This window comes from Antechinus flavipes, chromosome 1 (genome assembly GCF_016432865.1).
Source record: "Antechinus flavipes isolate AdamAnt ecotype Samford, QLD, Australia chromosome 1, AdamAnt_v2, whole genome shotgun sequence".
NCBI lineage: Eukaryota > Metazoa > Chordata > Mammalia > Dasyuromorphia > Dasyuridae > Antechinus > Antechinus flavipes.
This window is the reverse complement of record NC_067398.1, coordinates 227,325,358-227,353,053: the sequence shown is the minus strand read 5'-3', so window position 1 is coordinate 227,353,053 and position 27,696 is coordinate 227,325,358. Positions and strand designations below refer to the sequence as shown.

Genomic DNA, 27,696 nt, shown 5'->3' with positions numbered 1-27,696 from the left:
ATGATGTTGAACCATTTGACAATACAAAAGACATCTGTGATAAGATGTATTATTTTTTGGGTCGTCAATAGATATAGCCAATTGCCAAGCTGCATCTCATCAGGCCTGTTTCCCAGGATGAAGCCTGAAGGCACTCAGCTGGAAGTATTACTATTCCCAGGTTTTTCAGTTCAGAAACCTGAATTCTCTCCATCGGGATCTGAGGGGAAATGGTGATCAGGTAATAGTGGTGGCTTGACTTGCCTGGCACATTGTACCTCCTCTCTCCCTCCCCTAGATTGACTTGTTTTAGCAACAACTGGCTTGAGAGACATAGATAATTGGTAGGTTTTGATCATACTTAGCACCTTTTTCACAGAAGCTGCCTCCTGAGATGATGGCTAGTTAGAGTAGAGTGGAAGTAGGATTGTTGGTCTGGGAAATGCTGCCCCTCCCAGGGATTCTGTGCTCATTTTCCAGAGAATGCCAGTTAGTCACCTGTTGCTGATAGTTATGAGGAAGGTGGTTCCCTTCTTCACAATTATTTTCCCCCTCATTGATATATTGTTGGGGCTGGGTTGGGAGCAGGTTTGATGGTTTGGGGGGGACACTACTATTTACAAGGTTCTTGGGCTCAGTGTCCTGGATTGTCTCCATCAGGGTCTAAAGAGAGATGGAAGTAAAGGTATTAATTTGATTTGCAAGGCACATAATATTGCCTCCTCTCTCTCCTGCAGGGTGTCTTGCTGCTTCAACTATCTTGATAGCTATATATATGAAAGACAGGTATAGGTGAAGAATAGTGTCCTGATCTTTCTGTATTTCCTTTTGTCCTGTTCATTTGCAGCTTAGCTAGAGATGTTAGTGGAATTAATTAATCAAGAGTGATTAATGAGACTAACAGTAAATATTTATTTGAAACAAAAAGCTTATTCTTTGGCTAAGATATAGAAAAACCAAACTCTAATCTTGGCCTGGGAGCTATCTGCCTGGCTTTTGTTTGCTGGATGTATTTTCAGGCCAAAAATCTGTTTGTCTTCCCTTACCTCTGTATCCTAAGAGAATTATGGTACAGAAAGGCAAAAATTATTCTAGCAGACACACCACCGAATCCAGTGAGAAGCAGAGGTTGGAGGGAATGGTGTGGAGATGCTGTTGTGTCCAATAAGCAGGAACAACTAAGGTACCACTCTGCCCAGCAAGGAGCAAGCTCAACAAAGACACTAACAATTCTGGCGGGGAGCAAGTCCATCAAGGTCAGTGGAACTACCATTTCAATGGAGATACCTACCATGCTCAATGAAGAGCATGCTTACTGTGGACAGTGCAATAATGTTACCTAACATCATCCTGTAGTAAGTTGATCCTTAATATTCTTCACTTGTATCGTTCTCTCTCAAATGTGACTCTTATGCAGGGATGTATTGGAGCCTACTTTTAGTGATTTATTGAATATCTAGTGTGCACATTTATACCTCAGAAAGCAAACACTATAAATCAGAACCTGATGTGTTGTTTTATTGTCTAGATTTAAGAAAGGGATCAATAAGGTCAGTTAGGTAGTGCAATGGTTAGAGTACCAGCCCTAAAGTCAGGAGGACCTGAGTTCAAATCTGATCTCAGACACTTAACATTTCCTAGCTGTATGACCCTGGGCAAGTCACTTAACTTCAATTGCCTCAGCCCAAAAAAAAAAAAAAAAAAGGATGGAGAAAATGTTGATAATACAGATTAAAGTTAAGTGTTGTGCATGCATTTTTTTTTTTTTTTTTTGCCTTTCTGTATGCCATTATGTATAGCTAATGCTGTCCTGTAGTGCACCTGTATCAACCATGTCCCAAGAATCCATATTGCTATTTGTCTTTTTTTTTTTTGTAGACATTGTCTGGCAAGTTGACTCACAGTGACTTATTTCTTTTATTTCCCTATCAGATTTCAGTTTGGTATGTTTCTAGATCTCTTTGAAGGAATCTTATTAGGGGAAACTTGCTATCTTTCTTCCTGCTACTTCACCATCTTATCTATGCCTCTGACTCAAAAAGATTTTAAATAGCTAGAACATTGAATTAAATTTTCATTGGTGATAAATGTAAAGCCTTGTACTTGAGTATAAAAAACAACTTCACAGGTATAATGTGGGGAGACATGGTGTTCTGAAAAAGGTCTAGGGGTCTTAGCGCCCTATAAGGTGTACTTGTAATTGCATTGTAACATGTAGCCATAAAAAGTGAAAGGGATCTTGGGCTGCATCAAGAAGCATAGAACTTTTAGGAATAAGGAGGAAATGGTCCCACCATACTCTATCCCTATCAAATTTCATCTTAAGTATTACAATCATTTTTGTACATAAGGCCTCATTAACCAGTTTGGTTCACTACCTTGAATCAATATCATATAAGAATTGGTTGAAGAAAGTGGTCATGTTTAACCTGGAGAAGAAAAGACTTGGTGGAACAGTGAGGAGGAAACATGATAGCTTTCTGTAAACTTGCTATATGGATAGGTGAATATTCTCTGTGTCTCCAAAGGACAAAATGAGGAGATGGAAGCTGCAGAGACCAATTTAGGTTTGATGTCGAGAAAAACTTTCTAAATTAAAAATAGAAAGGGCTGCTCTGAGAGGCAGTCTTCATAGTCCTTAGGGATCTTCACTCTGAAGCTGGATATCTACTTGTAAGGCATCATAGTGGGAATTAAATGAAGTTGCTTTCAGCTCTCAACTTTACTGACTCAATGACTGCATTGGTGAAGGCAATGTGGTGGTGGGTTAGAGTGGACATTGACTTATAGAGAACCTTGAACCTGGGGTGGTTATTCTGCAGATATCATGGGTGAAGGGGGAACGAGGTATCATAGGTACTACATTTATATGGCATTTTTAAGGTTTGCAAAATGCTTTATATGCATTATTTCTTTTGATCCTCATAGCAGCCCTGTGAGGTGAGTGTTTTGGAGGTTAAGTGACTTGCCCAGAATCACATTTGAACTTGGGTCTTCCTGACACAAGACCTGGTACTTTAACCACTGCACCTCCTAGCTTGCCATGAATGAAATAGGCAAGTGATTGAGAAAGGGTGCTAAATTTGGAGAGTTCTACTGATTACTAGCTATGTAGTCTTGGGCAAATAACATAGGTGAGACTATGTGTGAAAAGGGGATATGAGGTGCTACATTTACATGAGGGCATATAGGGTTGTCCAGGGAGGCTTAGTACCTCTGGTACAAAGGCTTGCTGAGCCCTTTTCATAGATTGATTATTCACTTTTGGTGTCCACCTTTCATGCAACTCTTACCAGTGGCTTCAAGAAGCTGTGGCATGTGCAGTGGCCACACGTTGGTAAAATCATCCTGACAGAGTAAACCAGGTGGAGGGTAACTGACAGACTCAAACCCTTCCATGATTTAGGGGGATGTTCAACTCAAGCATATGAAGGCTTGCCCGGGCAGAATGAATAGATGAGAACAATTTGTTCCCAATGACCATGAAGGTGGCTGAAGCAGGTATTGTAGAGCTTGGTCAGATATCGAAGACATGAAGATCATCCACTGCATCTGGGGCTTTTGTCTTGACTTTTGTCCTGTACCTAGACTTTGAAGATTTTGAATGAGTGACTTCATTTATTTTTAATTTTTTTTATCTTTATTTCCATTCATTCATTCATTTATTGCTGAGGCAATTGGAATTAAGTGACTTGCCCAGTGTCACACAGCTAGGAATTGTTAAGTGTCTGAGACCAGATTTAAACTCAGATTCCTCCTGACTTCAGGGCTGGTGCTCTATCCACTGCATCACCTAGCTGCCCCCTAGCTGCCTCTCTAGAGAGAGAGTGACTTCATTTAAATCTCATTCATGTGCAAATTAAGACATTGCCCTTGTGATGTCATTGGTCCTTGTCAAAAACAAAGGACAAACAACATTTTTTAAAGTCTGAAAAATGTTTCATATTTGAACAGGGCAAATACATATAGAAGGCAATGGGAAAGGAGAAAGCCAGAGGAAATGGCACTAAGCAGCAAAATAAATTATTCTGTCAAGTTATTACTTTAAGGATGTAATAACCAGGAGCAAGTTACAAAAGAGAGTAAGTTTCACATGGAGCTAGTTATGAAGCAGAGCAATGACATATTTCTTAAAAGTTCTTAAAAAAAGAATACATTTTTAAAAAAAAGATTAATAAAGGCAGTTGTCATCGTGCCTAAATATTAAAGAAATTATATTTATAATTTTAATTTACTCACTCAACAAACATCAACCATAGCCTATATCCAAAGCATCTAGACAATTAAATGAAGTTTCTTTCTTTATAATCCACATAGCTTATCTCACTGTCTTGCATATAGAAGATAGCGCCACAACAGGGTAACTATCTAAAACTTCATGTACAGTTTTTTCTTCCAACTACTTTTTGGAATAAATTTATGGAATAAAAGGGTGCCTTTTTTTTAGTAGAATGTTTAAAGATACTCCCCAATTCTTTCAGAAGCATATGTATAATAAATAAATCATTGTAACCATTCATCTATTCATTCATATTTCTATCTATATTTGGTGTATAAAAAAGAGTTTAAGCTTGTATTGCATAAGACTCTTTTCACTGATGGAGAATGTGATTCTGAATGCTGCTGCTTACATATGTGAGGAGTGGAATTGTGGAGAAAGCTTAGGAGAAGAGAAATTTTCTTGTTCTCTCCAAGGAAAATCCCAGAGAGACAGAGAACTGATCTGGGAAGGAAACATGTAGAGGAGCTGGTATTTCAACATGTCTCTGATATACAATTTGACTTTTTAAAGACTTCAGAGAATTTTGCTTTGGGCAAGATCAGGGATTTTTTCTATTTCTCTCCCTCATCTCTGCCTGTTTCTATTTTCTTGCTGATTATATATAAATATGACATTTATATTTACACATAAATATATAATAATATCAAACATTTGTATGTGTTTATATATATATCCATGTATACATGCATATGCATATATATAAATATTGTTCCAATGAGAAAGCTCATTTATTCTGTGTATTATACTTGATCTATTATAATTTTTATAACTTTCCTGATTTCTGTTTGCTATCTTCTTGAATAAATAGGTTTATTTGCTACACACTATTTGTGGTAATCTTTTTAATAGCTAACATTTTGTAGGGAGTCAATCCTTAGGATATAAGCTTGGAGTACTCCTTCCTCTTTAAGGGACAGCAACAGAGAAAGGCAACTTGAACTTTCTCTTAGACTAATAATAAATTATTATTAAATATAAATATTAAAAATATAAAAATATTTAACATATTAAATTTAAATATACATTATTTAGGTGAACTTTCAGAGATATCTTTTCATGACTCCCTGTAAACTGCATTTAAAAAACTCAAAAGTATCACCTATATGAATAACACATACACATTAAAGATGCATTTAACATTCAATGAACTGTTTTGTGTATAAACTCTCAGTTCAAGTAAATACGTATTATCTAGCATCAGCAACAAAAAGAATGGAAATTACTGCTCCCTAGTTTCCATCATTTGTGTCCCAGAAATCTAGTTCTTCCCTGTTAGTAAGAATCATCAGAAGACAATTTCCCCTTCTTGGTTCCTCCACTTTTTGAAGGATGAAACCATCACTAAGGCAACTCAAGAAGTTACTAGCTGTTCTGCAGAGAGAAGACTCTGGCATATAATTATAATCTTAATTTCTACTATAATCATACTTCTTGTCAGGCTTTTGACCTGTTTCCCAAATTGAAATGTTTTTCTTTTTGTACTCTGTATTTTACTCTAATGACAAAGTCATTTCTTGATATTCCCATTCCAGCCCCCTTTACCTACACTATTTCTTTTGACAAAGGTGTACCTATCAGAGTCACAGTCCAATTATGGGCTTCATCCCACCAAATGTTTGTTTCCTTTTCTTGCCTAAGTTTTGGCCATTTGCATATAGACTTTGAAAGACATAGGTTTGATTAATAACTCTATCCTTGGAGTTTGTCTTCTGTGAACTTCTGGATGTCTCAGTTGCTATTCTTCCTTCTTTGGAGATACATGTGGGTATTTTTTTTTTTTTTTAGTTTATATCAGTTTTGTTTTTTGCATAGCACTTGACAAATGCAGTCCTATCAGCCTTTGTTAGATGTACTCTATTTCTGGCCAAGAATATATGTCATTTCTATGTTGTAAGTCATGGTCTAGACATCTGCATTTTAATTCTTAAGATACCACCTTCATAGCTTTTATTTAGTTTTTTTTTTTTTTCCTATCTCTTGCCTGCAATGGACTAAAATAAAGGGGAAAAAAATCTATCTCCAGTTGTTTTCAGTTTCCTACTCAAGATTTCACAATTTTTGTAAACACTTTTTAGGTTCTTTGTGGAAATGTCATCTGTGCTTATATGAATCACCAGAAGTAGATAGTTGTCATACATTTTTATAAGTCTTGGGAAGTTTTCTATTAAATGTCTTTAATATATGGCCGGACAAGATAGCAGACATTCCTTCTATTGTGATCAGACCAACAAATAGCTATCTCATTACCCTAGAGGAGGGAATAATTAGCTACTACTCTTCTAGTGATTCTTGGCTTTTAGTATTCTAAATGTGAGATTCTTATCCAGTAAATAATGTGTACCCACTTTTAGAAAACTTAGTCATATCAATTTTTACATTCTCATTATGAACAAAACCAAGAGAAAGGAGGAAGTTGTAGGTAAATGGAAAGTTAGTTGGTGGAGACTCTTTGGAGAGGCAAGTAATGAAATTACTAGTTTTACTGTGAACTCAAAGGCAAGAAGGAACATCATTTCATGGGCTATTTTATTATGATTAAATATGTACAAAAAGTTTACAATGAAATAATTGTAGCTTATGTATCAACATCTGTTGCAGAAGATGAGGTAGAGAAATTCTTTGGAGTTGATAAGAACCTTCAAAGCAAATCAATGTATTCAATGTATACTATTAATGCTTGGTGATTTCATTGCAAGGGTAGAAATAGATAAGCAAGGAGAAATATATTGGTCCAGGAATAAAGAATAGGAGAGGCCAAAGTTTTGTAAACTACTTAGAAACCTCATGGATGGATTCTTTTTTCAAGAAAAGATTTGGGAGGCAGTAGACTTGATGAATAATACCTTTTTTTAAAAAAATTTTATTTTATTTAATAATAACTTTGTATTGACAGAATCCATGCCAGGATAATTTTTTTACAACATTATCCCTTGTACTCGCTTATGTTTCGTTTTTTCCCCTCCCTCCTTCCACCCCTCCCCCCAAGATGGCAAGCAGTCCTATATATGTTAAATATGTTGCAGTATATCCTAGATACAATACATATTTGCAGAACCAAACAGTTCTGCACAGGGAGAATTGGATTCAGAAGGTAAAAATAACTCGGGAAGAAAATCAAAAATGCAAATAGTTCACATTCATTTCCCAGTGTTCCTTCTTTGGGTGTAGCTGTTTCTGTCCATCATTTATCCATTGAAACTCAGTTAAGTCTCTTTGTCATAGAAATCCACTTCCATCAGAATACATCCTCATACAATATCGTTGTCGAAGTGTATAATGATCTCCTGGTTCTGCTCATCTCACTTAGCATCAGTCCATGTAGGTCTCTCCAAGCCTCTCTGTATTCATCCTGCTGGTCATTCCATACAGAGCAATAATATTCCATAACATTCATATACCACAATTTACCCAGCCATTCTCCAATTGATGGGCATCCATTCATTTTCCAGTTTCTAGCCACTACAAACAGGGCTGCTACAAACATTTTGGCACATACAGGTCCCTTTCCCTTTTTTAGTATCTCTTTGGGGTATAAGCCCAATAGAAACACTGCTGGATCAAAGGGTATGCACAGTTTGATAACTTTTTGGGCATAATTCCAGATTGCTCTCCAGAATGGCTGGATTTGTTCACAACTCCACCAACAATGCATCAGTGTCCCCGTTTTCCCGCATCCCCTCCAACAGATGAATAATACCTAATAGTACACACACACAAATGGGATTGATTATACTTTAGTAGACACACTTGTTACTATGATGGGAATCATTCCTGTATAACTATGTATAGTCAATCTACCAATTTACAGATTTTCCCTAATTGAAATTTGTACAAAAATTAGAAGATGAAAAAAAAAGAAGTTGTTTCTGATTGAAACAACTCTATCCTCACCTATTAAAACAAATTACAACTAAAATGGATAATGAATGGAAGAAAGGTAATCAGTATTTATTATAATCATTTCATATAGAAGTTTAACTAAGTCCTTCACCATCTAGTTCCAATCTTCCAGGTCCATTCACTCTATATTCCAATCAATTATTATTAAGTACCTACTATGTATTAGGCACTATGCAAAGTGCTATGAATAAAAAAAAACCCAAACAGGAAAAACAGTCCTCCTCTACTTAAGGAGTTTATATCTTTTGAAACAATGTATACACATATAAGTAAAAGAATAGGGATAGAGGCTTAGTTATATAGCTAATAATGTATCAATAGGCAGGACTTAAGCCCAGGTCTTTCTGGTTCTATTTATTATATCTTCTATTTATTATATCACACTGCCTTAGGTTGTCTATCTAATCATCCATCCATCCATTTGTCTACCAGCTATCTATAAATAGATATAGATATATACATAGATTCAGGTACTATATATATACACATACACACAAGGGGCTTTTTATTTCACTTTTTCAATTAACAAGTACTCAATTTCTTCTCTTCCCCACATTTCCAATGGAAAAACTCCCCATAAAATCAATGTGTCAAATATACAAGCAAAAAAAAAATCCTGAATTGGCCTTGTCCACCAATATGTCTCATTCTGCATTTAAAGTTCAGCATCTATCAAGATATATTTGTCCTGGTTAGTCACTGCATTGATCAAGAGTTCTTAAGGCTTTCAAATTGTTTATCTTAAAATGTTGTTATATTTGAGGGAAAAAGCACTTCCTAGGAAGTTGGGAAATTGGAAAAGGCTTCATATAGAAGGTTATGTTGAACTTTGAAGTAAACGATGGAGCCTAGGAAGTTAAAGTGGGGAAAGGAGTACATTCTAGGTATATGGGATAGCTTGTGAAAGGGCATGGAGATGGGAGACAAAATATTATCAGGATCCATGAAAGGGAAACTTTACCTGAACATTTACTATAAAAGCAAATAATACGTACTAAGACTAGACTCAATACTAGTCTATTTGCTGTTTTCCATTTGAGATATTCCATTTGTAACCTTATGCTTTTTTGCACACCATTCCCATTCATGTCTGGAATGCTCTTTCCTCTACCTCTTAGAAACTCTTGCTTCTTGTTCTCTCTGAGAGACCTTTTTCTGATCATAGTTTCATTTAACTATTCCATCCCCCCTTCCCACCAGAGATTATTTATTTTTTTCTGTATATAAGGTGACATTAGCATGGATATATTTTGTATTTATCTTTAATGTATATATGTTACTTTCCTTTGGTAGAATGTAAGCTCTTTCAAGGCAAGGAGGGACCTGACATACACCACGAACTTCAAATATGTACTTGAAAGGTCCTTCACCAAAGCTTGTTGAATTGGATAGCATCAGCCTTTTCTCAATATGCCTGGTTCAAAAGTTCTAATTGAAGAGTTTTGAGAGGTTCCACCCTTACTTATCTTCTCTCGTTTTCCTGATAGGGTCATCTTGCATAAGGGGAGTAAAAAATAGAGAGCTGGGCCTATAGCAGGAAGTGTCCTCAGGCACTTAAAGTGTGATATTGGGCAAATCACTTAAGATTCTCTTTGCCTTAGTTTTGTCAGTTATAAAATGAAGGATACTAATACCGTGTTTCCCCGATAATAAGACACTGTCTTATTTTTTTGGACAGAAAAACACCAGAGGGCTTATTTTCAGGGGAGGGCTTATTTTAATGAACATTGACAGCAATTTTAATAAACAGGTAAATGTGAACAAAAAAAAGTACCTTTATTCAATAATGATCATGTCATCTTCTTCAACAACATTGTCATAAGTGTCCATACCCTGAATTCCATCCTGGATGTCTTGCGCCTCTATTTCCTTCAGAAGAAGTGGCCCCAATCTGTCATGTCCAGCAATATAGCTCTCTTTAAATGAACATGTCTTGTCCAGGTAACCTGCTCGTAGTGCCTTGGCGACACAGCTGTCAGTAATTTTATCTCATGACTTCTTCACCCAAGTCACGACTTTGATTTCTTTCCATTCTATTTTCAATGTAGTCATTGACTTCCATGTGCAAATGGTTCTTGAATGGCTTGTTTATTGCAATATCAAGGGTCTGGAGATAGGCAGTCATTCCTGCAGGAATCATTACTTGATCTATTCTTCTCTCTGCAAGGAAGTTCTTCATTTCTTTAGCACGGTGAGAGCTGGCTGAGTTCTTCTTTTATCCTCCATTATGCCCCCTGAGTTCTTCTTTTATCCTCCATCATGCCCCCTCACTCCCACTTACATATTGGGTTTTTATGTTGTCCTGCCTCAGCTCTCCTCCACGGCACTGCTCTCAATGGCGCCAGCAAGCAAATCACTGGGGAAGAACAGGATGCTTTGATCCAGCAGTGTTTCTACTGGGCTTATACCCCAAAGAGATACTAAAGAAGGGAAAGGGACCTGTATGTGCCAAAATGTTTGTAGCAGCCCTGTTTGTAGTGGCTAGAAGCGGGAAAATGAATGGATGCCCATCAATTGGAGAATGATTGAGTAAATTGTGGTATATGAACGTTATGGAATATTATTGTTCTGTAAGGAAAGACCAGTGGGATGAATACAGAGAGGCGAGACTTACATGAACTGATGCTGAGTGAAATGAGCAGAACCACATCATTATACACCTCAACAATGATACTGTTTGAGGATGTATTCTGATGGAAGTGGATCTCTTCGATAAAGAGAGCTAATTCAGTTTTAATAGCTCAAAAATGGACAGAAGCAGCTACCCCCAAAGAAAGAACACTGGGAAATGAAAATAAACTGCTTGCATTTTGTTTTTCTTCCCGGGTTATTTATACCTTCTGAATCCAACTCTTGCTGTGCAACAAGAGAACTGTTCGATTCTGCGTACATATATTGTATCTAGGATACACTGTAACCTATTCAACATGTAAAGGACTGCTTGCCATCTGGGGGAGGGGGTGGAGGGAGGGAGGGGAAAAATCGGAACAGAATGCAAGGGATAATGCTGTAAAAAATTACCCTGGTATGGGTTCTATCAATAAAAAGTTATTTAAAAAAAAAAAAAAAGGAAGAACAGGATGACGCACTCACTGCTGCAGCTCTGATTGGATGCAGCTCAGAGCGAGGCATGCGTTTCAACCGGGGGGGGGGGGGGAAGGGGGAGGATGGTGCATACAAAGAGTACCATAATGTAGCGTGTAGCGCAGGGGATCACCTTCACTACAGTAGCAATCTCAATAGGGCTTATTTTTGGGGGAGGGCTTATTTTAGAGGAATCTTACACAGTAAGGGGAGGGCTTATTTTCGGGATAGGTCTTATTATTGGGGAAACATGGTAGTATCCATCTTCTAAGATTATTGTGAAGATCAAATTAATAATTTTAAAGGTGCTTAGCATAATGCCTGGCATATAGTATCATATAAATGTAGCTGTTATTACTGTTATATTTTCAATACTTTGGAACTAATATGGTACATAATTCAGAACACAGTGGAAAGAATACAAGTCTGAAATCAAAGGACCTAGGTCCAAACACTGTTTCTGAGATGAGTGTGACATTGGGAGGTCATAGTCTGTCTGACCCTCTTTCCTCATTAGGTTACTTCTGAGGTTCCTTCAGACTATATCTAGGATTCTACAATCTGTCAATGAAGCCTGCTCATTTATTGGGTGACTTCATATCCCATGTTCAGCCAGCATCTGGTCTTTTTTTTTTTTTTTTTTTTTTTTTTTTTTTTTTTTAGCAATTTGTTGTATCTACTACCTACTCTCTTCTCAATGCCAAAATTGTACTCTAGGTCCTTCTTGGTTTACATTTTGAATAACTGCAATTAATTTGTTTTTTGCTTATTGTCCTTCATCTGTGTAATACACTTCCAGCAAATTAATTGTCATAAAAGCCTGCAGGTCCAGTGTCACTAACAAATATATCTAAGAAATAAGATGTAGACTTTTGGGTATGTCATTTAATCCCTGCCATATCTGATAATCTTTTATTCTCACACCATATACAGACATGTCATGATCATTTTAGCTTTCATTAATGTTTGTACTACTTGGAATGCCCTCCGGTGATTTTTTCTTTTTCTTAATCTTACTCAAGTTTCAAAATCCAGTTCAAAGCTTATCTTCTCCATGAAGCTTTATACTTCCAGTTTGCCTTCATCTTCATCCTTCTTTAAATTTTTAAAAAAAATATGAACTTAACATTTTCCCAAACAGAAAAATGATTGTATTGTCTTGTAAATAGGACTGTGAATATTATGCAGTTTTAAAAATGCATATGTCATATAAAATTTAGTATGAAGTATTAATATTCAGTCTGTGTTCCAATTTGAACTTTTTATTCTTTATTTAAAAAAAGTTTCATTGGTTTAAAAAAAAAATCACAATTGCTCTATACCCACTCCCCACAACTCCCTTCCAATATAAGTCCATTCTAGTAATAATTACATAAAGCCAAACAAAAACAACTTCACGTTATTTGTGTCTGAAAATGTCTTTTTTTACATTTCTTCCATTAAGGGGGAAGCATATTTCATCATTAGTCTTCTGAAGTGGGATTAGTCATCACAATTGATCAAAGATGTTTTCCATTTCTGTATATATGGATCTTTGTCATCTTTTTATTTCTTTAGAGTAGCACAGCCCCTTCCACCACCATACCACCCCTGCAATTGACATTTTCCTTTTTTGTCATCTTTGTTTCTGAGAGGTAGAAGCTCAGCATAACTTTGTCTTTACTTTTTAAAATTAGTGATCTGGAACATCTTTCATATGTTGATATTTTGTATAATTTCATTTGCAAATTGTTCATCCAAAATCTTTGGCCTTTATTGGGAATGGCTCTCATTCTCCTTTGTCAATTTGCTGTGTACTCACACACACACACACACACACACAAGAACTTCATTAGAGACATTGTTCCTCCTCAGTTCACTATTTCTTTTCCAAATAATTGTGCAAAATTGTTTTTGACATGATGTAATTAAAATTATCCATTAAACTTTAGTGATCATATTTAGTGTTTTTTTTTTTTGTTAAGTACTCCTATTTTCTTCCCTTTTTCTCTAATTTGATTATGATATAACCTTTTATATCTAACTCATATCTATTTAGGGCTTATGTTACATTTTTAAGATGCCAGTCTAAACCTAACTTCTGCAATCAGATTTCTTTTTAATGTTCCTGTACATTAGGGTATTCAATGTTGGTGTCCCTGGGTTTTATTGAACATGTATGATATGTCTGATTACTTCTATTATTACCTTGTGTTTTTTTTGTTTATTAACCACCAGGAAAATTTTGGTGATTACTGCTTTGTACCAAAACTACACATCTGGCATTTTTAGCCCTCCTTCCTTCCTTTCCCCCATTATTTCCCTTGAGATTTGAGATCTTTTGTTATTCCAGATAAATTATTTTGGGTAGTTGTATAAAGTTATTCATTGCTTGTGTAAGTGATATTGCATTGACTTTATTAGCTTTTATTAATGAGATCTAATCATATTCAATTTCCCTCCAACTTTTTCATTTTTGTTAATAAGCATTGTTTTGCGATTATATTTGTAGAATTATGTTTTAGTAGATATATGCTGTAATTATTTTGAATGGAATTAATTTTACCATTTCTTATACATAAAGATTGATGTTATGGGTTTATTTCATAGTTTACTGCATCACTAATTATTCACTATATATTTTGGTTGAATTATTCTTCCTCATCTCACATCCCTTAGACGCCTTCAGCCATTATCTCTTCCTTCACCCTTTTCATATGAAGAATGGTCTTTTTTCTTGCCAGCACAAAACTTTCTACATGCACCCTTGAATGCTTTCCATCCTGTCCTTTCCAGCAGACTGATTTCCCCTTTATCATCCCAGCTCTCACCTTCACTCTCATTCTTTATGGATTGCTTCGCTTATTCTGACACACACATATCTTTTCCTCAACCATACTACATTATAATTCCTTCTCGCTTCTCTCTTTTCTGGTTAAACTTCCTGAAAAAGCCATGCCTTTATTTCCTTTCCTATCTTAATTCTGCAGTGTCTTCCAACTCTATCCTTTAAAGACACCACATTCTCCAAAGTTATGAATTTACTGATTTGTCTAATGTGACTTTTTTTTTAAATCCTGATCTTTTTGGATTACTTTATAGATTTTGAAACCAGTGATCATCTTATCCTTGATACTGTATAGGTTTTCATGATACTGCTCTTTCTAGATTCTCCTTCTACTAAATTGCTGCTTCTCTTTACTGGGTTTTCATTCAGATTATAGCAACTCATCAGAAGTGTCCTCCACGGCTTTATCCTGGGCCCTTTTTTCTTTTTCCTCCATGCTTTTTCTGTTTGGTGATCTCATCAGCTCCCAAGGATTCAATTATAATTATCGTTTTTATGTATTTCATTCACATATTTATCTTGCATTAACCTCTTTCCTGACTTGTAGCTTCACATCTCCAACTACTGGACTTCATAATTTCAGTAAGTCCAAACCTGAATTTATTTTTTTCCCACTGGTTATCCCCTTTAGCTTCTCTATTATCAATTCCACTCCTTCATTTTGCAGTCATTTATGGTTGAAACCATGGTGTCATCCTTCACACTTAAGTGTTTCTCAACCCCCCATATCCAATCAGTTAGTAAGTCCAGTTATTTTTACCTTTGTAATATTTCTTAAAAATGCCCCCTTCTCTCCTAGATAGTGCCTGGTATATAATAGGCACTTAACAAGTGTTTTTTCTTTTTCTTTTTTCATTGTCTTCCTATGCCTAATTTTTCAAGTCACTAGAAAGTGTCTCAGTGTGTGTGTACACAATGAAGTTTTTAAGTTCTTAGTACAATGTCTCTTTATTCTCAGCCATAGATGTTCATACATAACTTAACCATTGTCTTCATTGTAGTCTTATGTTCATCATGAGAACTCAGGAAATAATGTGTATACTTTCTTTGAGTTTGTGAAGAAATCAACTCCACAACTCCTTTATTTGCTTTTCCAAAGAGTACTTAAGAACCATCCTTCCATTAAGTTACAACTTCTTGATTTCTAGCAAGAATGACAATATTGCTCCTTCTATTAATATACTGACATAATAACTGAAATAAAATTTCACAGGGTAAAACTCGGAATAAAAAATTTAAATTAATGTTTAGAAAATCTAAAAACTTTGATTCTTAGCCACTTTACTTTCACCATTACAAAAATGGAAAAGAGAGATCATTCACTGAATGCCATGGTCCAGGAATTGATATCAAGTACATATTCTATCACAGAAACTGTGTCTGATGTTGTGAACCAAGGATTACCAGTGGGTTATGATGCAATTAAGGTTTCTACTAAATTAGACTAAGTTAGAAAATGTAAAAGGGAAAATTAAAGTGAATTTTGGAAAGAATCATAGAATCATGAGATGCTAAAGTCTTAGAGGTCATCTAGCTCAAACTACTTATTTTAAACATTGGATTCATCACGTTCTTTAACATTTCCTCAGGATTTCCCAGTCCATCTGTATTTAATATTATGTATCTCTTCCTAACATACTAGAAAAGCAACTGGCAACTCTGGGCTGAAGAACAATAAGTTTAATTAAGAACATCAAGAAAGTTGGATATGGGTTATATATATTTTTCTTTTTAAAAGGAACCAAAAATATTATGGCTCACTTTTAAATTTATTTTGCTATTCTGTTAAGCAATTTAGAAACATTAGAAAAAATGTTAGAAAACTAAAGATTGAAAATTTGCTTTTTATTTCAAAATCATAAATAATGGAAGCATAGTTTGGACCATTTACTAGATATATTATTTTTCAGTGACTTGTGAAGTTAAAGATTATATCTCTGAAGGTCTCTAAACAGCCCAAGATGATATTGAGATCTTGATTGGCAGGTATGGCCTCTTCAATTTGTAGAGCATTAGAAATCCACAGTGAAAGAACTTATATTTCTCTGACATGTTTTACAGATAATAGATGTATTATTCTTAGCAGCATCAAATAGGACAACTTGTTTCAGATCTCCATTTTTACAGATCTCCATTTTTACATAAGTGCAGCAAGTATGTCAACTCATATTTAAAGAGAAGGGGAAACAAAACAAAACAAAAAAACTTTCAGTGGCACTCCTTGTCCATAGAAATTTTACATAAAAGTTTACTACTGTCCATGTTACCAAATTTTCAACAGATATTTTTGTGGACACAGTGGAGGCAGTCCACATCTGAAACTCTTTTACACAAGGATTCAGTAAACATCAATAAATACCATTTACCCTTTTCAAAACAAAAAGTACATTTGCAGGGGAAGGAAGAAAGCTAATTTCTACATCACATTTTTAGTATGTTTTGAAAGGATTAAAAACACCATGGGGAATATGTTTATTATGTACTAGGTCCTAACTACACATTTTTAAACCTAGTTATCAAAGACAAACAAAATGGAGTTTAATTAAATTGCTCAAATTTAGTAAGAGCAGGTGGCCTGTGGCAGTTGGACAATATTAAAATTTGTTTAAAAAATTAGCAATTTCATTAAATAAAAAAGACCAACTGCCATTTTCCTTAAATGTTAAGGTGAAGCCTGATATGTGCTGCCATGTCCTGTATACTTGAGCTGCTTTAGGTAAAATAGCCTCATTTTCAGAGTTTATGTGAATGCCATTAATGGTGCTCTGTTCCCTCACGATTCTTGTTGGGTCCTCTTCTGTGAGGCTTTTCCCTGAGTCATGTATTTATTGGAAAGGCTGCCTAGAGAAAAACACAAAAAAGCAAACAAACCTCAAATTATTTACTTTGCAATTAGCAAAATTACTTTCTATTTTTAATTAATTTCATCAGGGAGTTTAGCTTTCATTTCACGTCATCACATGATTAGAGTTACGTTTCAAATAGGAAAGACTCCACTCCTTCAAAATGAAGTTAGGTTGGCACACTAGCACAATTTTATTAAGTTCCTAATTATTATTTTGGTGTAGAGGGACATAAATGAGCTCTAGTGGTTAAGTACAAATAGATATGTATAGACTGGCATCTAAGGAGAGAGCAAAGAAATGGAAATTTTGCTTGAAATCAATATTCTACCCCACAACTTTTCAGAAAAAGGCTAAAAGAACAGATAACTCACTATGAAATGCATGGGAACAAAAGAAAAGATTTTTGTTGCTTACTATGAACCTGTAAGGATGATTACTAATTTCATCTTTATACCATCACAGAAAAGAAAAGGAAAGCATAAAGCCCTGAGAATCTCAGTTGTGATATAAATTTTAAGAATTATAATACTCATTTGCAAGAAATTCTTAATCTTTCTTGAAGACCTAATCATGTGTTCCAGTTAAGGAACTGGAGGAGTTTAAGTAACTCAAAATAGTACTTAATAGTACTTAGTTTCCAAGGGTAGATGAAAGGACTGGACTGTGCTTATACATAGTATTATTAATATTTGCTTTTTGATTAAAGATGAATTGTTAGAGGTAGGTTTGTGGTGATCAGACTAAGAGTGGGAATGTCTTTTTGTTCATCAGAGATGTCATTTTAATTTATCATTAATCAGCCTCAAAGTGGGAACAGTCATTAGATATAGGAATGAGATGAAAGCCATTTTCTCCAAAGGTACTTATTGGTTAATCAATTCTGGTCTCTGTGTAGGAATCTTAGAAATTCTGAAACTATCTTTTTGTTCACCATTGCTGTACAGTTTCATCTTTCATTTCATAACTTCTCTGTATAGTTTTTATATCATCAGATGTGAACAGGAGTCTAGTAAGGTTGCTCTCTATCTTCTACTATAATTTGTCTTTTTTGGTGGTAGGGGGAGGAGGGATTGAACCTGCATTTCTTTGACTTGCTCTTATGAATACCTTGAAATGCAGCACACCCATTTCAGATATCATCTGACCATGGGTAAAGCAGAATTGAAATCATTATATTCCTGTCAATACCAGGCCTCTCTTAATTTAGTCCAAGATCTTTTTGGGTCCTGCATCCCACTCTTGATTCTTTCATGAAGACTAAGTGCAATTTTTTTTTGGACAGAAGAGAGGCACGGAAAAGGATGCTTTTAATTCAAGTTAAGTTCCTCATTGTGGATGAATCACCATATTCTTTCTTGGCTTTCTTTACCCTTGGCAAAAGATTCCTAGGGTCAAGGAAGAAATCAAGGCTCAAGTGTGATTATGAATAAGATGCCCAGAATACTTTATTTCTATTTCAGCTAAACATCCATAGTAAAATGAGAAATGATTTACTAATCGTTTAAAAATTAGTCTGGCCTTATTTTAGTGACTTAGATTTTTGGAAGATGGTAGAATGAAAAGCTGCTAGGAAGCCAGTCTCCTCACACCCTCCTAAAACAAAACAAAACAAAACAAGAAGTGGCTATAAAAATATAAAACAGATAAAAATGAAACAATATACCAAACCAGAGGGCAGTAGATGCAAACAAAGAAAAAAGAATTTCATTCTGTAAAATATTTCAAGAGATATTCTCAAATCAATCAATAAATAAAAATTTAATAAACAAGAAAATCATACCAGGAAATAAAAGGACCTTGAAGAAATCAAAATATCTCTGGAGGAACTAAAGGTAGAACAGAATGATGCTAAAAATAATAGAGGTTAAGAAGAGACAGAGAGATGATCAATATGAAGACTAAGAGGATTTGGAAAACATCAGGATGAAGAGCACAGAATCATAGATTAAGTGTTGAAAGGGATCTCAGAGTCATTTTATGGATGACTAAAACAGTTCAGGATGATATTGCTCAGGGTCACACAGCTAGTAAATTTATGAGATAGGATCTACCCATTAGATCTGAGATATCAAACATGTGGCTCACAGTTCTATATGTGGGCTGAATCGGATTACAATGTAATTAGGAAATATTTAACAAAATAAATATATAATAAAACAGATCATATATTACATTTCAAAACTAAATATGCATTCTGCAGGGATTATGTGTAGGAAGCCCCCATTACTGAATAAGGTTGACATCACTTACTGGACCAGACTGAAGGAAATACATGGGGTAAATTTGGAAAACAGATCAAAAGCCTGTCTCAGAAGCATAGCACAGCAGTGACTGAGGATTTAAATTAGCCACATATCATAACATACTTTTCCAACTAGTATTTCTAACAGCAAAGACCATCAGTTCCTAACTTTCCTCACTCCTTTCTCTGTCAAATTTCTATTTTACCCTCTGGTTCTATAATAGCAGGACAGTTTTCCTTGATAATTTTTTGAAATTATCTCTTTTTTTGATCATGACTTGCAGATAGACCAATAATTTTTAAATTATCTCTCCTGGATATATTTTCCAGGTCAGTTGTTTTTCCAATGAGATATTTCACTTTTCCCCCTTATTTTTCATTTTTTTGGGTTTTGCTTTATTGTTTCTTGATTTCTCATAAAGCCATTAGCTTCCCTTTGCTCAATTCTATTTTTTAAGGAATGATTTTCCTCAGTGAGCTTTTCTATCTCCTTTCCCATTTGTCCAATTTTGCTTTTTAAAGCATTTTTCTCATTAGCTTTTTGCATTTTCTTTTGAACCACTCTCAATTCTTTTCCTTATTTTTGCTCCACTCATCTCTCTTACTTGATTTTCAAAATTCCATTTGAGCTCTTCCATGGCTTGAGACCAATTCTTATTTTTCTTGGAAGCTTTGAATGTAGGAACTTTGACTTTGCTATTGTCTTCTGAGTGAATTTTGATCTTCCTTGTCATCATAATAACTTTCAAGGGTCAGGAAATTTTTCTGTTATCTGCTCCTTTTCCTAGCCTATTATTTGGCTTTTAACTCTTTGTTTAAGTAGGGCTCTGTTTCCACTATCCCAAGCTTCAGGGGTTTTGTGCAATTATGCCATCCTTCTAGGAATTTGACCACAAGCACTCTTTTCTGCCCTGGAGCTATTAGGAGAGTTGGTGGTCCACTGTAACTTTAAGATCCAGTGCTAAAGCAACAGAGTTCTGCTTTGCTGATGCTTGGGACCTTGGGCTGTGCTGGCTGGTCTGCACTAGTACTACACACGACCCCTACTCTATTACACAGACCCTCATTACTGATCTTTCAGGTGCTCCCTGGTGTTCCCAGGTTGAGATGTCCAGAAGCCTTCAGCACTACTGCTGATTCAGAGGTTCTGCCATGCTGATGCTGGGGTCTGGGTAGGGGCCAGGGTTGCACCTCCCCTGGAATTTTGCACTAGTGTCCCACTCCCACAGACCTTTTCTGCTGACCTTCCAAATCATCTTTGCTGTCTTTGAGCTGAAAGGTGTGGAAGCCACCAGAACTGGTGAGATTCAGAGATCTAGCTGGGGCCAGATCAGGATCTGGGATCTGTGCTGTTCTGGTATAGCGTGCACTGAGACATGCTGAACTCCCACTCTGGTATCACAAACCGTTTCTGCTGAGTTTCTAAGTTGCCTTCAGCTGGAAAATGTTTTACTCTGCCTCTTTGAGTGTTCTGATACACTAAAATTTATTTAGTAATTATTTAAAAGAATTTGGAGAAGTTTGAGGGAGAGGTTGGGTAAGTTCCTGCCTTTTATTCTGACATCTTAGTCTTTGTCTATCTCTCTGGCTAGGACTGTAATATAGCAGTGCTCTGTGCTACAAGAGTCTTGAGTTACAGAACTGAAGAAGAAAGGGAACAGAGACAAAACACCAGTGTGTGTGGAATGGAAAGTACTCCACTAACCTTGAGAAAAAGTAAACTGGCATTTAGATGGGTCTTGTTCTGCCCTCCCCAAAGTTACTTAAGGAAGACAATGAGGTCATTAAACAGAATTACTCATGTCTGAGAAATCTCAGATAATTTTGGGATCTGGCCTTAAGGGAAACTGCAAAAAAGGGGGAAGGAGTCAGAAAATGAACAATAAGGAATTTTGAGGAAAAAAAAGATTGAAATTACCCAAGATCTGAGGAGGTAGAAAATCCAGTTAAAGATGTTCTGCATCTCAAATCTGATGGAAGTGGCTCTCCAATAACGAGATGATTCAAATCGGTTCCAATTGTTAAATAATGAAGAGAACCAGCTACACCCAGCGAAAGAACTTTGGGAAATGAATGTGGACCACATAGCATTTCCACTCTATCTGTTATTGTTTGCTTGCATTTTTATTTTTCTTCTCAGGTTATTTTTACATTCTTTCTAAATCTGATTTTTCTTGTGCAGCAAGATAACGGTATAACTATGTATACATATATTGTATTTTACATATACTTTACCACATATTTAACATGTATTGGACTGCCTGCCATCTAGGAAAGGGGGTGGGGGGAAGGAAGGTATAAGTTGGGAACAGAAGGTTTCACAAGAGTCAATGATGAAAATTACCCATGTATATAGAGGCCTCTATGGATTCCCAAAAGAGCATGGATGTTTCCAAGTGTTTTTTAAAAAAAAAATAAGTTCTTGAAATCACAATGGTGAAATTGACCATGGAGACAACTGATTGGGAATGAAAACACACAGATGTGAAGGACAATGTGGAATAAAGATAAGCAAAATAACATAAAAATTTTATGATCTTCATATGTATTGCATTTCTTGCCTTCTTCCTACATAGGGAAGTGGAAACAAGGAAAGAATATGGAACTAAAAACAAAATTTAAAAAACAAAAAGAATATAGGATCTTTATGCAAGCTGAGCATATTGACTTCAAGGAGAGAACACACAGAAACAACTTAAGAGGTCATAGATTTCAAGAAGAAAACACTACAAATTAAAAAACCTGAACATGGCGATACAAGAAAAAAATAAATCTTATCTAGAATTTCTAAACACAGAAAAGCAAGTACAACTGAAAGAATCCACAGATTTCCTCAGAAAAAACATCATCAATGTTGAAAACTTCAAGAAACATGATTAAATTGAATGATTCCACTGGAAAAAAAAATAAATTCTGCAAGAGACCAAGAAAAAGATCTTTAAATATAAAGGAAAGGAAATTTGAATAAGACTATTCTGAACCCACTAGAAACCACAAGAGGAAATGGACTGTTATAATGGGATATAAAGAGCAAAGGTGTTAAAGAAGCAACTGTAGATGGCCACAAATCTGAGCCTAACAATAAATTTAAAAGAGGTGAACAGTCCTAGGAAAAAAATCAGGCATGATCAAACCATTTACTTTTCAAACATCCTAGATAGCAGAAATACAAGAAAGGTAATCAAATGATTAATGATTAAGAATGAAGAAGGAGAAACGAATAAGAGATAATTATTAAACTTCTTTCTAAAATATAGAAAAAAGTGAAAGCAGAAGTCACAGAGAAGATGAAATGGTGGAGAAACAGATGTGAAACATCCTGGACTAAAATTTAAAACACTGACTCTATAGATGACACAAAGATTTTTGTGGGACTAAACTGAAGAATGGAAGAGTTATGTAAAGGGGGAAAGGAAGGATTTTTTTTTTTTAAAGAACATGTTATAAATCCTAATCAAGCCCAAAGTTAAAAACAAAGGGAAAATATACTTTCTGTAATCTCTCAGGAAGAAGCAAAACCAGGAGGAAAATAGGTGAAAAGATGAAGAAAAAGACTGAAACAGGGAAAAGGGGTGGGGAGGGGAGACAATGTTGTTTTAGTAGTAGGAGAAAGCCCACCAAAGAACATTATTTTGGGGAAAGAGAGATAATATTCTATGGAAATCAAGACACTACAATGAATACAATGCAAAGATATGGTGCTTTAGTGCCTTCCTAATCTAGGGGGGCAACTGACACCTGTTATAGAGAGGGTATGAAACCAGAGAGGAAATTTCACAATAAATGGGAAAAGCATAAACATAAGGATGCTAAAAGGGTGGTAGTGAACTACCCAGTCATGGACATAGGAAAATTTCTACCATGGTGAGAGTTCGTAACACTTTATCACCTGTCAGAATTATGCTAAGAGTTAGATACAGTAGAAAGAGATTATGTATGGGAAACACGCTCTACAAAGCAATAACAAAGAAAATAGAAGGAACCCAAAATAGGCACATTAAAAATGTTAATTCCATGGAGAAAAGAGATCAAAGAAAGATTAAATAAGTGTAAGGGCCATGAATTAAAGAAAAATCTAGATGAATAGTCCAAAATAATGAAAAAGACTGAAAGATGGATTTTTTAAAAAGACAATTCACCATCTGTTGTTTATAAAAAAACAACTAAGAAAACAAAAATACACATAAAATGGAAGAGCCCTGAAAAACATTTACTCTGCATCATATGAATCCAGAAAAATCGGGAGTTGCAGTCATGTTATAGACAAAGCAAAAACATAATATTCAAAATATAAAAATGAATAAGGAAACTATATTTTATATTGAAAGAAACAAAAGACAACAAACCAATATCAGCATTAAACTTATGTACTTCAAATAACAGAATTTCAGTTTATAAAATAAAAATTAATTTTATTACAAGAAGTAATAGACAGTTAATGCCCCTCCCCTGGTTTTGCATAAATCTAATAGAATGATAAGCAAAAGGAAAAATAAAGAACCAAAAAAAAAAAAAATACTGGAGAAACTAGAGCTAAAAGACTTACGGTATCTTCTAAACAGAATAGATTAGGAGGCAAAGTTCAAGATGGAGGAGTGAAGGTAGAGACTTGCCCGAATTCTACCTCAAACTCCTCCAAATACCTTTTAAATAATGACTTTAAACAATTAGATCATCAGAAACAACAAGAAGATGGAGTGGTAATGGTCTGGGAAAATGAGCAAAGAACAGCAAAAATTCTGACCATATAAAATTACTATGGTAACAAATTAGATCAAAGCACAAATTCAGAAGATAACTAAATCAAAGCTCCTATATCCAAAACCTGTAAGAAGTAAGAATTGGTCTCAGATCATGGAAGAAGTTAAAAGTGATTTTGAAAATCAAGTAAGGGAGATAGAGGAAAATTTGGAAAGAGAAACAAGAGTGCTACAAAAGGAAATATAAAAATCTTTAAAAAGCAAAAACAGGCAAAATGGGAAAGGAGGTACAAAAGCTCATTGAGGAAAATAATTCCTTAAAAAAATAAGAATTGAGCAAATGGAAACTAATGACTTCATGAGAAATCAAGATATAACAATACCAAAAGAATGGAAAAATAGAAAAAAATTGGAAAAACAACTGACCTTGGAAATAGATCAAGGAACAATAATTTAAAAATTGTTGATCTGAAAGCCATGATCAAAAAAAAGAGCCTGGACATCATCTTTCAAGAAATTCAGGGAAAACTATCCTGATATTCTAGAATCAAGAGGATAAAAGAGAAGCAATCTACTGCTCACCTCCTGAAAGCAATATTATAGCCAAATTCCAGAAATCCTAGGGTCAAGGAGAAAATACTGCAAGTATTCAAAATGACACAATTCAAGTCTAACAGAGCCAGAGTCATAAGATAACATAAACTTCTACATTAAAGGATCGAAGTGCTTGGAATATGATATTCTGGAGAACAATGAAGCTTAGGAATTCAACCAAGAATCACTTACTCAGCAAAAATGAGTATAATCTTTCAAAGGAAAAGGTGGATATTCCATGAAACAGAGGACTTACAGGCATTCATGATGAAAATCCCAGAGATGAATAGAAAATCTAATTTTCAAATACAGGATTCAAGAAAAGCATAAGGAAGTAATCAGGAAAGGGAAATCATAAAGGACTTAAGGTTTATCCGTTTACATTCCTACATAGGAAGATACTTGTAACTCATAAGAACTTTCTCATTATTATGGTAATTAAAAGGAATATATAAAGAGACAAATGTGAATTGAATATGAAGGCATAATATCGAAAAATAAAATTAAGGAGGTGAGAAAGGAATGTACTGAGAGAAAGGGGTAAATTATCTTCCATAAAAGAGGCAATAAAAAGCTTTTACAATGGAGGGGAATGATTGAATCTTGTTTTGCTCATAATTGGCTCAGAGAAGAAATAAAATAAACATTCAATATGGGTATAGAAATCTATCTTATCCTATAGGAAAGTAGGAGAAAAAGGGGATAAGAAAAGGAAAAGGAAGAATGATCAAACAGAGGGCATACTGAAGGAGAAGCTGGTCAGAAACAAAACACTTTTGAGAAAGAACAGAGTGAAAGGAGAGAATAGAAAAATGAGGGAAATTATAGCAATGGTAATTATGAAAAGAATTTTGAAGCAAGTTTCTCTGATGGTCTTATTTCAGAAATATAAAAAAGGGGGAGCTATTCCCTAACTGATAAATGATCAAAAGATGATCTACACCCAAAGATCTATGCCCATAAAATCATATCTTTTGATTTAACAATACCACTATTAGGCATGAATTCCAAAAGAGATAAAAAAGAAAAAGAACCTATCTGAATAAAAATATTTAGGGCAGCTCTTTTCTCAGGGTAAAGAGTTGGAAATTGAGGGGATGCCCATTAATTGGAAAATGGCTGAATAAATGAATAAATAGGACAGATTAAATAATATGTGTATTTCTCAGCACATTTTTTTTTTTAAACAAAAAACTGACCATGTGTTATGGCACAGAGAGATTACAAATAAATGTAAAAAGGCAATATTATAATATCTTTTATAAACTACAATTCAATAAAAATAGTAATCAGTTTTGGGAGCATAAACAAAAGATCCAGGTACAGAGCCTTAATGATGAAACCTTTACTGAGTTGGTTAAAAAAAAAATAATAAAAACAGCTATGTGAAAGAAAATGATAATGAAGAAACAACATACCAAAATTTCTGGAATGCAGCTAAAGCAGTCCTCAGGAGAAAAATCATTTCCCTACAAAAATATATTAACAGAATAGAAAGGAAAGGATTAATGAACAGATTATGCATTCTAAAAATCAGAAAGCTACAAATAAGCCCCAAAGAAGATAATAAAATTGGAAGAGAAATTGATAAAAATAAAATTGGAAGAGAAATTGATAAAATGGAAGCCAAAGAAACTATAGAAATGATAAATTAAAACTGAAAGTTGGTTTTTTGAAAAGGCTAATATAATTGATAAAAACTTTAGTTAATCTGATATTAAAAGATGGTAGAAAAATCAAAAGAAAATAGCAAATGAGCATAGAGAAATCACAACAGAACCAGTGTACAGTATTATGTTAGCAAAACTGAGAATGCAAAATAAAACATTTTATAGTTCTGTAAGAAGACAAAATAGATTCTTAAATCGCAGAAAAAGAACTAGAACTAGGAGTGAAGGATCAAAGGAAAAATACATTCTATCAGGAGAATTCTATAAAACTTTTAAATAAGTACCAATACTATAGAAATATTCTTACATACTAAGAAACTTTATCCAAGAGTTAAAAAAAGAATTTTAATTGGAAACTAGGAAACCAAGAACACTATAGAACAAAGTCATTAATGAACATCATTTAAAAATTTTTAAGGATAATTCTGTTAGCAATAAAAATTATTTAAAAAAATCCAAAAGCAAATGATTACATCTCAATATATACATGAAAATCCTTTGAAAATGTACAACACAGGGCAGCTAAGTGGTACAGTGGACAGAGCACCGGCCCTGAAGTCCAGAGGACCTGAGTTCCTAGCTGTGTGACCCTAGGCAAGTCATTTAACCCCAACTGCCTCAGCCAAAAAAAAAAAAAAAAAAAAAAAAAAGCACAACACATATTTATGCTAAAAATCCCACGAAATACAGGTGTAGAGGCACCTTGTTTTAATATCATAAAAGTATCTAAAACCAAAAGCAAGCATCATGTACAACCGAAAGCAAAGCAATAAATTTTACAGAACTCAATAAGCTAGTAATAAAAATCATTTGGAAAAATTAATGATATAAAGGGGAATGATGACAAGAAAACAGCACTTTCAGACCTCCAGTTATATTATAAAGTATCAGTCTTTAAAACCATCTGATAATGGTTTAAAAAAAAAAAGAAGTGTAACAATGGAACACACTAAACAAAATAATATCTAAAATACTGGAACTTCATGACCTAGTTATTGATAAACTGGAAAACAAATTATTTAGGAAACAACTCCCTATTTGATAAAAGCTGTTGGGAAAATTGAATGCAATCTGGTAGAAACCAGGCATAGAGCAACACTCTAAAAATATTACAAAAAACATTACATAGTACATATAGATATGATCTTAATATTAAAAAGACCATATTAAAAAAAAGAAATTAGAAGAGAAGTACTTCCTATTACTTTCACAGCTATTGAAAGGAGATGTATTCTTAACTAAACAAGGAACAGAGGCAATCACAAAAGACAAACTAGATAACTTTAATCATATGAAAGTGAAAAGCTTCTGCAGACACACAAAAAATTAATTCACCTAGGAAAATGGAAATGGCTGAATGGGAAAAAAAATCTTTTTTTATCAAATTTCTATTAGAGTTTGTTATTTTATCTCTCTGTAGGCTAACACACACACAGCACAATGTATGCATAAACAGTGCACACATGTATATGACCAAAATTCACTCTCCAATAGATAAGTGATCAGAGGACATGAACAAAGTTCTCAAAAACTGTAAACTATTAGTACTCACATGAAACAATGATTCAAATC

General features: G+C 34.6%; 2 protein-coding genes across 5 annotated transcripts in view; one reads left to right on the top strand and one right to left on the bottom strand.

Moving 5' to 3' along the window:
- LOC127561895 (tubulin polyglutamylase complex subunit 2-like) overlaps positions 1-27,696 on the top strand; it is an 877,998-nt gene that overhangs the window by 755,829 nt on the left and 94,473 nt on the right. The gene's annotated exons all lie outside the window — the stretch shown is intronic.
- Positions 15,897-27,696, bottom strand: part of TUT7 (terminal uridylyl transferase 7) — an 88,163-nt gene continuing 76,363 nt past the window's right edge. Inside the window, exons 29-30 of one of the 4 annotated variants that reach the window (XM_051997050.1) lie at positions 25,873-25,923; positions 15,897-16,913 (exon numbers count right to left, since the gene is read on the bottom strand). In XM_051997050.1, the coding sequence (XP_051853010.1) occupies positions 25,916-25,923 (8 nt within the window). In that variant the 3' untranslated portion in view covers positions 15,897-16,913; positions 25,873-25,915. Of the gene's footprint in view, positions 16,914-18,333; positions 18,512-25,872; positions 25,924-27,696 lie in introns of those variants that run through there. The other 3 variants (XM_051997057.1, XM_051997041.1, XM_051997033.1) reach the window with 3 other exon arrangements.